General features: G+C 43.0%; 1 protein-coding gene across 20 annotated transcripts; it reads left to right on the top strand.

Moving 5' to 3' along the window:
* Positions 1-136: 136 nt before the first annotated feature.
* On the top strand, positions 137-9558 carry LOC125551561 (uncharacterized). 20 transcript variants are annotated; one of them, XR_007302802.2, is made up of 12 exons: positions 137-1538; positions 1612-1743; positions 2184-2294; positions 2948-3086; positions 3172-3246; positions 3461-4408; positions 4511-4577; positions 5022-5252; positions 5331-6390; positions 6661-7199; positions 8111-8262; positions 9061-9558. XR_007302802.2 is itself a non-coding variant. In XM_087518414.1 (12 exons), exons 10-12 carry the CDS (start codon positions 7966-7968, stop codon positions 9178-9180), a joined length of 324 nt encoding a protein of 107 aa, XP_087374540.1. In that variant the 5' UTR covers positions 137-1538; positions 1612-1743; positions 2184-2294; positions 2948-3086; positions 3172-3246; positions 3461-4408; positions 4511-4577; positions 5022-5252; positions 5331-6390; positions 6661-7965; the 3' UTR covers positions 9181-9558. The 20 variants fall into 20 exon arrangements, 1 of the variants encoding a protein (XP_087374540.1); XR_007302813.2 differs by having other exon boundaries at positions 9145-9558; XR_007302809.2 differs by having other exon boundaries at positions 6661-6869; positions 7062-7199; positions 8111-9558.
* The last annotated feature ends 423 nt before the right edge of the window (positions 9559-9981 follow it).

Below are 9981 nucleotides of genomic sequence, written 5' to 3' on the forward strand. Positions count from 1 at the left end.
GTGGGAGGCTGGTTAGTGTGGATTTGGCACAAAGACATTTACCATTGGACGGTCCAAATCTTACGATGACGGTCGCCCAAACATACTCTAAGGGCTCATTTGGTCGGATAACCATGGGCTGATTTGGCCCGGGGCAGCAGACAGCGCCATTTGTTTTTGTTTATTTTTTTATAATTAGACAGCATCATTTGATGACCCGCGAAGGGAAAAGACCCCTGGCCTTTTCCCGGCCCATCCTGAGGATAGCTCGCCCGTTGTCGATAGACCAAGGAGAAAACCCTCGACTGCTCGCTCTCTCGCAACCGACCAGACGTCGTCGACCAAGATCCATCTCCGCCTCCGACCTCCGAACTCCTCCGCGTCCGACCTCCATCGTCGGCGAACGAAGCGATGCTCCTCGCAGCCCTCCCCCAGTGCTTAGGATCCACGCTCCGCCCCTCAGTGACAGCGACGGCGACAGACCGCGACCGCCACCCTCCTCCTTCTCCGGACCACCTCTCCGCCTCGAAGCTCGTGTCCCATCCGGCAACGGCGGCAGGCACCTAATTGCTCGGTACCTAACTGCATGGGGACAAAAGAGGATCGCCAACGTCCAGCTGCAGATTACGATGGCTAACTGGATCATCTTCCAGCTTGACGTGGCGTAGGAAAGACGCTTTCTCACGGAAGTGGAGAGGTGGTTGCATTGAACACTTAAGCTCATAGCTCTGGGCCCGGCCTCGCTCGAGCGTACGATTGCTAGGCAGAGGTCGTGCATAAGATGGCTACAGGAGGGCGACGCGAGTACCAAGCTGTTTCACCTCGTGGCTAATGGAAGGAAGACGAAAAACTTCATCCCGGCAATCATGCACAACGGAAATCTGATTACGGACCAGATCGGCAAGGAGGAAACTCTTTCCAAACCTGCAAAGACTTACTGGGAACGGCAAGAGGGTGGGAGAACACTATCGATCTGGACTTCCTTGAGATACAACCTATCAACTTGATTGACCGGGACATGTTGTTCACGGGGGATGAGGTGTGGGCCACGATCAAAGAGATGCCAGCGGATCGCGCACCAGGGCCGGGCGGTTTTATTGGTCTTTTCTTTTAGAAGGCGTGGAATATCATCAAAGAAGACCTGATGGCAGCCATCCACCATCCGTTTCTTGGCAATGGCCGCGATTTGGGATGACTGAATCAAGCCTTGATCACGCTTATTAGAAACAATAAGGTACACATCAAAGGAGCCTTCTCGCGCTATACACGTCATCACAAGGAGATGAAAAAAAAACGCGTTGCGATTGGGTGGGAGGGACTGGGTCGCTCCCGTATTGGGCAGAAATAGAGACAAAAAAAATCAGGTTCCAAGCGTCTTGTATTCTTCCCCCACGCACGCGACCTCCTCTCGTTCCACAAGCCAACGCAACCGCCGCCTCCTCGCCTCCGCCTCTTTCTCCGGGGGCCTTGCAGCTGCAGCGGGATGGGAGTCAAGGGGGCGAGCGGGATGGACGGCCAGCTGGTTTCTTCGCCAGATCTGCAGCCCAGGGGCGACTCCGGTGAGTAATTCATCAGCTTCTTTATTCTTCTTCCCCTCCACTCCTAATCTGTCTTCATGCCCATCTAACATAGGACCAGGGAGTGGCGGCAGTGGCCAGGCCTAGTGGTGACGGGACAATGAAGTGGTCGGAGGCGCTGCATCGGCGGCAAGTTGGTCTGCAACGACAGCAAGACGAGGGAGATCGTGCACCCGCGGTGCCAAAGGTGCGCCGCCTTCCCCATGTCCCCTTCCTCTCCCTCCGCCCTCGCCTGCATGCCATCTCCTTCTGTCCCAGCCTCGAACACATCATCCCGAACGACGATCTCGGCCTCTGCGGCAGCGGCCTCTGTTCTTTTCCTAGAGATGAATACTTTGAGAGCGTTTGTTGGCTCAATGGGATTGTCGGACTAAGTTTCTTTAAGGTTATCTGATTAATTCTCTCCTTTGAGAGCATTTTTTCAAAAAAAAAAGTTCATATTTTTTTTACATCATCTCTGATTATGTGATTAATTCAAGTATTTAACCCTGTTCTGGTGGGTTAATTGTTGACTGGTTTGTAACTATTCTTTATATGAGTAGGTGTACAGTGATATCCCGAAATGCAGAGTGGCTGGGCTAATTTACTAATGAAACTCACTAATATATCCTTGGATGTCTTGATCAGCTCAAGGGCCATTAGGGAGCTGAACTCAGATGTATCCACCGTGCAGGACAATGCCTTGGAGCTCCTGCTATGTGGCTGTGGTTCTGGTCTTCTTTCCTGTACTTAAATCTCGTAAGTATATCTAAACTGGAACTTTACTCCTGATGTACTATATCTGATAAGACACAAAGTGTGCTGATTGGCCCTGATATTTCACCACACACTAATAACAGCAATATTTGGGGATTTTTTATGGAGAAGTGTATGAACTAGGAGAAGTTGATCTATCTAGCAACCAGAAATTAGATAGAATAGATAATTTAGTTGAAGCAAAGTAAATGTGAGAGGAGAAGCAGAAACCAAGATGGGGATTAAGCACATGGGGGGCACCCAAAATACTTTCCTGGCTGAGATTTCTCAGCACCTTTCTTTGATGCGAAGCAGGAACAACATACTTTTGAACTGAACTATAACTGGGCTCCCTCTTGGTTCTTGGTCCTAATTTCAGGTAGAGCCATTACATGCAAATTAGCTGCAGGAATCTTCATCTTATACACTTCAACTTATACTCACCGCAAAAAAAATCCACTTTTACTCCTGCCATATCTGATTTCCATTTTCTTCTCAATGGTAGTGAAATTATTTAAGATTTGTTTCTCGACACCCCTTTTCTTTCCACAAATTGATAAAAATCGGCATCATTATCAACCAATGCCTTCTGCAAGTCTATCTTCTTTTCTTCCAACAAAACCGGTGATCACCATTTGTTTTTGTTATGTGTGCAGGTGTTTGTTTGATCTTATAGGCTTCTTCATATTTTGCATATTCATCAAGACGTGGCAGTCTACTCTGCTATTTTGGCTATCATGGTCAAAATAGCAGTATGGAATAAATGAGACTTCCGGTCAAGCTACTGATATTAAGGTGATTTTTTCTTTTCATCTACTGCTATGTTGCTGTCAGTACCAGCTGTTCTTGCATCTCTAATTTCTGCTGGCTTGCTGTTCAGGTGTTCTTATGTTTTTTTGGTGGGCTTTCAAGCCACTTGTGTTTGCATTTTGTCCAAAACTCATGAAGATTGAAGGTATGCATGGAAAATCTTCAGTTTTAGGGAATAATTATGGAAAACAAGGAATTGTCAATGTTTTGCTGCTGATCATGTTTGCAGTTTTGCCATCCAGTTATACTTGTAGCTTATAGGTTTGCAGTTTTTCAGTTCAGTCTACGTTCTACTAATACCAGGTATTGTTGCATCTGTCATAACTGTTGTTGTTTAATGAACATTTAATGGCGTATAGGATCTTCAGAAGAATAACCGGCATAGCATATGGGTGCACGTGTGGAGCCAGTTCAGAGCATACGTAGTAGTAGCAGTCTCAAGGTAATGCATTACAGGGCATGTACAATTTTGAAATTGTAAAATTCCACTATGGCACCAAGGTGCTGTCTTTTGCTCTCCTCCCTGCAAATCTATGCTTATTTCCTGATATATATGTAGCTTCTTATATAATTAATAGACTGTATTATGAGTGTATTCATGTTCTAAAATCAACAATGGTGGTATCTTGGTAGAACTAATGCATTTCCTTATGATTTACTATCCTGACTTAAAAGATATTGACTGATTTTACAGCTGCTGTGCACATAATACGCTGCTATATGTTTCGTAGTATTATCCTTCTAAGAACAAGTACTGGCGCTCTGTTTTGCTAATCCAAAAGGTGCAGCTTGTTATTGTCCTTCAACTATGCTTCCAGCATATATGTGTTTTAACTTCTTGATCCTTGTTTTGCTATGCTTAACCTTTCATACCCAGCTTCTTGGATAAACTAATTGTAGAATTTCTTACCTTTGCCATGCCTTGCTTTGCATGCTTCAAGAAGCTTTTCAGAATATTCAGTTAATTGTGCTGGTTGTTCATATCCTTAGCTGTTTTGCAGCTTATCTGTCAAGTAGGTTTTACACTTTCGACAACTGGGATAATCATGCTGCAATTGCATGCGATGCTACTTCTATATTGCCGTGCTCTGAAATATATTTTCAAAGGCATAACCGATTGGTCAAAATATACAGCTTGAGATACTTTCAGTTTAGTTCATATCATATATGATTTTAGTTTGTCGCACGGTATTTTTTTTTTAAAAATATATTAGCTATCAAGGCAAGGATAAGACATCAGGACAAAGAAGAGTTACCCTATGCGTTTTTGGTGATGTTGCAGAACACTCTTGAGAAGCGACAGCTAGGTAACATCTTCATGCTCCTCCCACTCTTTTGTCCAAGAATTTATTCTTTAAACCTATCTCCATGAAGGATAGTTTTTATGTTATCTGGTTCTCACTTCTCAGGTATTATGACGCATATCTTCCTTCTCTGTTCAAAGCTTGCACAAGTGAAAACCCTGATGTTATACAAGTATGAATCTTTATGATCCTTCTACTCTTTTGTCCAAGAATTTATTGTTCAAACATTTCTCCATGAAGCAAAGTTTTTATGTTATCTTGCTCTCACGTTTCAATTTTTTTCTTCAAAATACTGTTTCTAAAAAGAAACATAACTTGCCATTGTTAGGATCGAGAAGCATACAGGATAAACAAAGGAATTTGTATATGTGCACCTAGCATAGAATCTGAAAATAAATTAGCGATGCATATGATTTTTCTAAGCAACTATATAATCTGATTTCTCAATAAATGGTGCAGGCAAAGATATTAATTTGTAGAGAATGGAGTTGGATACGTCCAGCATTCGTACAAAATGTGAAGAAAAAACAGATATTAAAACTCCATCTAAAATGTAATACATGTGGGTTGTAGCAGTCTGTATATCCATTGAACATATTTAAAATTGCCATTGCAGTGTGGAGTACAATGGCTCCTACGGCTCGGCTTCGCGGCCGGGATCAGGCATCGCTGGATCGGTGGCACCAAAGGTGGGTTGTGGAAGACTGCATCGGGGAGCATCGAGCCATCGACCGAACAAGGTCTTAGAGTCGTTTATGATCCCGTAGGCCTCCGACAACATCAATAATAAGGATAGGAGTTGTCTGCTTCATATCGCCTCTGTCTCCACCCACGTTTCAGTTTGCAGGTTATTTTCTTTTTTTTCTTTTCTTGGGCTCTTCTCTCTTATGTTAAGTAATCATATTTGATTTGGAATGAACTGCAGGACGTGTTTGAGGGTGGCTTCTGCTTGTTCATGAAGGCAACTAAGAAGGAGAATTTGATTAAATTTCTTGAAGGAAAGAAAGATTTTATTTTCAGGCAGGTATGAAACTGTGAATATCCTGTAGTTCATGTTGAGGGTGGCTTCTGCTTGTTCATGAATGCATCGTAAAGCCTTGACAGCAGTGTAGGTGTTCTTTGTGTTGTTCATGTTGAGGGCATTGATGATGAGTTGCTAGAGCGTCTTGATTGGTTGGGGAACCTGGCTATTTATGCTTCTCAATTTTCATATTTGTATTGGAACTATTTACTAAATTATATGCCGACACAAGTTTAGTATCTTTTTGATAATATATTAGTTACACATCTGATCTATGTCAGTTCGTTGTTGTCCAAGACAAAATGTTTTTATTTGAACACCATACATACTTATCGGCATAACAAAACACAACTAATGCATACCCATAATAAGCATTAATCTGTACTTTTGATTTTAAGGTCTGAGTCGATCTAAATTGCTCAGTTGATAGCTCTGTGCTATACTTTTTGTAAAAAAAAAATATGAATTAGGACTCCATCGCTTTGATTTGTCGAAGCAACTAAGTTGTTGTTTCTCGTCATGTGGTTGGGAGCTTTTCTTGAGCCTTTGTTTGCTTTATGACATTGAGCTCTTTGAAAGGAGGCGAGAAGTATTTTGAGATCTTCCTCCTGAAGAACATCTTGTTAGAACATGCCCAGATTAGTTGTTGTGCGTGTGGTGTTCGTGCTACTGGAGGTGTGCGTGTGTGCTAGATCTGTGGTGTGAGCCTACGCCAATATCAGACCTTGCAACACCTTCCTGTCTAAGGGGGGGGGGGGGGGGGGAGGGGGGGCTGGCGCCGTTCCGGTCGTGGTTCGGCAACCTGCATCTGCATCGGGAGGACGGCGGTGCCGATGGTTTGGGAGCTGAAGCCGTGTGGCGAGGATGGCGGTGGCGGAGGAGGAAGGGGGCGCCGGCGGCTTTCGGTCACATGGGTCAAAGGAGAGCAAGGGGACGGCAGCACCTTCTTCCCATCTTCACCTAGGTAACCTTTCTGTAGTTTTTTGGTGATGTATGATTTCTTCGTTCTAAAAGATGCATGGTAATGTGCGAAAGCTTAATCTGAAACTAATTACACGAACGAGTGCTTTAATTTGCTAGATGTACGCGCTTCAGTTGTAGGAGATGAATGCCTTTTATGTTCATGTCATTATTTTTCTGTTGTCAATTTAGAATTTTCAGAGTTTACATTTGACAATATCTTCTCCTGCCATTGCCATATGCCGATATGGTTATAACTCATGTATGATTACAGAGTGCTAGCTACCTTTCAAACATGGAAGCTTAGGAAAAAGCATGTAAACCGAAGACAGGAAGCTTACCTGTTCGATTCAGCAGATTTGGTTTGCTCTATTTGTTAAGATCTTTCTCTGCTGCACGAGAACTTAGAGATGTAACATCAATGTGGTGGGCATAGATCAGAAAGGCAAGTTCTTGTCAAAGGAAATCTTCACCTACGTAAAGGTAACCTCAATAGCCTCTCTTAAATTTTGCAACAGGCAGCCGTTGCTGTAGCATGGAGCTCTAGAGTAGTTAGTCTAGATTCAACTCTAGAGTAGTTAGTCTAGATTCAACTGAGTTACAAGTGCACATTTGTCCAGTTATTGCTACCTTTTTCTGGAAGATTTTAGACTTACTATCCTGTGTTAATTTAAGGACTGGCTAAGTTTTGTTGTTCGTTCCCGTTCTCGGGTGCTGTCCGGTGGGTCAGTTGCGCTCTTCAGCGCCTTCGTCTTTGTTGTCTCCTACACCTTTGCCTACACCCTCACCCACTACCACGGCTCCTGCAGCAAGGTAACAGGTCTCTGCCTCGCCCGATCTCCTTCGCCAGTTTATATGCAGATGGACGGCTGCATGAACAGAAAGACAATGGTGTCCGGGCTTTGTTGCATTGCGTTACAGGACGAGAACCTCTTTTATTTCATTTCCAGTTTCACTTTTTTTAGAACATTTCCAGTTTCACTCTGCCTCTCTTTTTTACTTGGCTGGACTAAAGCAAAGTAGCAACATTTACGTAAACAGAACCGGGTGTTTTCTGCTTTCTTGTTCCTCCATTGTCTTCTGCTGGTGTGTTGCCTTCACTCGTATCTCCAAAAGCAATTTACTGCCCCTCCAATTCCATGGAAACTAATGGTGGATCTTATCTACCACCAGTAAAAATCAAACCCCAATACTAACTGGTGACCATAATTTCCATTTTCCCCTTCTATAAGCCCCATATCAATCTCATTTCTGAACCCTGGTCATGGGCTTGACCAACAAAATATATGTTATATGCCTACAAAATGTATCATCGGAAACTTCTTTCCCATATAAATATAATGGTATACTTTTTCCGTACAATATATACTTTGTTGTTCAAATCGAGGCTTTCTACCTATCGTCAGTCCTGCACCAAGGACTAGGCTAGAAAAGTTACATCCTTTTGATGTTCTTATCTTGGCATGATGCAAGGCAAAACCAAAAGGGAGAGGTTATATTATTGGCCATATTTACTTTGGTTATTAGTTGAGCACATCTGGAGCATCTTTCCGTTGTTGCCTGCCTTTCCATTGTTAAGATGCTGGAGGAGACTAACCGTGCTACCGATGATAACACGCTTCTTGCTTTGGGTTTGTTTACTTGCCACATATGGCATCATAATTAGATGCATTAGTATTTTATTGCTGCCAAATGTCGTTGGTACTAATTCTGGATTATTTCAGTCCAGTTCGAGGCTGGCTGCAGCCACGACATCAACGGCATCCATAACAATCGCGGATCCTTCGACATCTGGATTGACCGCTGCTCCGTCGTCGACTACGACGACGGGCTCATCGACATCATGCGCCAGAGCATCTACATTGCTTGTCTCCAGGTCGTTCCCTTCTCTGTTATTTGTCCCTGCTACTAAGTCACTCACATGCTTGGTTTCTCTCAACAAGTATTGTTGATTAGATGGGATCACTGTGTTGTCTGATGAAAATAAACGTGTGTGTATGTGATTGCATTTTTTGCATGATTGATATATAATGGTTGCTCCAATGTACACTGGGTATGCATGTATTCTCCACGAACTTAGAATTGGCACTCTCTTTTAGACCAGCTCTTCATTCTTGTATTTAAGTTGGTACTAAATCTGGAAGAGGTTTATTGTAGGTTGATGTCTTTTCCATCTCATATTTTTCATCCATGTAATACGAACAAATGCACATGATAAAGAGGAGAATCTTTTCATGAGCTTCACCAGCCATTGTACAGAATATACAATGCTGTTTTCTTATGCATTTTAATTACATTTACAGCTGTAAGTTTGTGACGATACAAACGGAAGTTGCATACAGAGTTTCTTATATATACTATTGTTCTATCCATGCTTAACATATAAAAATTTCTGTTCTGTTCATACTACTTAACAGTCAGCAGTTTAGTCATCTTACAAAAGTAGACTGTACATACTCAAATCATCAACTAGACACCAGAAATATTGACTTCTCTTTGCTCTTTCATCAGCCATTTTACTTCAGCATTCATAAATTTGGGTCCTCAAGACATGTACTCAATAACAGTACTTTGCTATCACCATTAATATCATTAATATCCATAGAACACGCTCTTATCTTCCATATCACACAACAATTTCTGTCCATGTAAATAACTTGCTTTCTTCTACCAGTATTTTCAGTTTAACTATACTGAAGAGAACCTATTGGACTACATTGATCCAAACAATGATATACACTCATGGTCAGACTTGCAGATGGCAATCTGCTCGCTGAATGTCGCATCATGCTAGGAACTGATAAGAGGGCCACTATAACCACCAACTGGTCTGAGTTTCGCTGCTGCGCCAACATTCGCGAAGGAGACATTTGTGCATTTCATTTCAGGATCACTTTAAAGTGCCGCTTTGTTGTCACCATGCACTGCCTCTGGATGCACCATCGAAGACGTTGCCGCCCCTGTGTCAATATAATCTAATATAATGTACCACTAAGCACTCCTAATTATGCTATATACTGTGATAACCTATGGTTTACTTTTGGGCCCTCTTATCACATGCTTTTCAAAACGCTAAATCTATGTTGTTGCTTATGTTAAGTGCACTATTGTCAGTCAGATGTTTCATGTTCAGATCCATAATGGGCTTTCTTTGTAGAGTATATATTTTCTATTTCGGCTGCTAAGTTTCTTAATTAAAGCATTCATCCCAAACGCTAATTAGAATAGAGAAGAGTGTTAAAGGGGCGAATACAACCAGGCACCGCCTAACTCCCCCTCAAGAGGCGCGCCACGGGCGCGCCCCAACACCTAGTTCCCAAAAAGGCTGGCGCGTGTCGTGTGGGGGACTTCCGACCCATTAGCCTGGTTCATAGCTTGCCCAAGATCGGCTCCAAGCTTCTTGCAAACAGATTGCGGCCACGCATGAATGAGCTTGTCCAAGCCAATCAATCGGCGTTCATCAAGGGGAGGAATCTTCATGACAATTTTATGCTCGTCAGACAGTTGGCTCGATCCCTCCATCGCCGGAGAGCGAAAGGAGTCATGCTAAAGTTGGATATCTCACGAGCGTTCGACACTTTGTCTTGGCCTTTCC

The sequence above is a fragment of the Triticum urartu genome, chromosome 4A, assembly GCF_056163025.1.
Source record: "Triticum urartu cultivar PI428250 chromosome 4A, HENAU_Tu73, whole genome shotgun sequence".
NCBI lineage: Eukaryota > Viridiplantae > Streptophyta > Magnoliopsida > Poales > Poaceae > Triticum > Triticum urartu.

Excerpts from the sequence above, each read along its gene's own strand:
- LOC125551561 (XM_087518414.1), top strand. The coding sequence starts at position 7,966 with ATGCTGGAGGAGACTAACCGTGCTACCGATGATAACACGCTTCTTGCT. Across the intron at positions 8,018-8,110 it reads TAACACGCTTCTTGCTTTGG|TCCAGTTCGAGGCTGGCTGC; the intron begins GTTTGTTTACTT and ends GGATTATTTCAG. Across the intron at positions 8,263-9,060 it reads TCTACATTGCTTGTCTCCAG|TATTTTCAGTTTAACTATAC; the intron begins GTCGTTCCCTTC and ends TTCTTCTACCAG.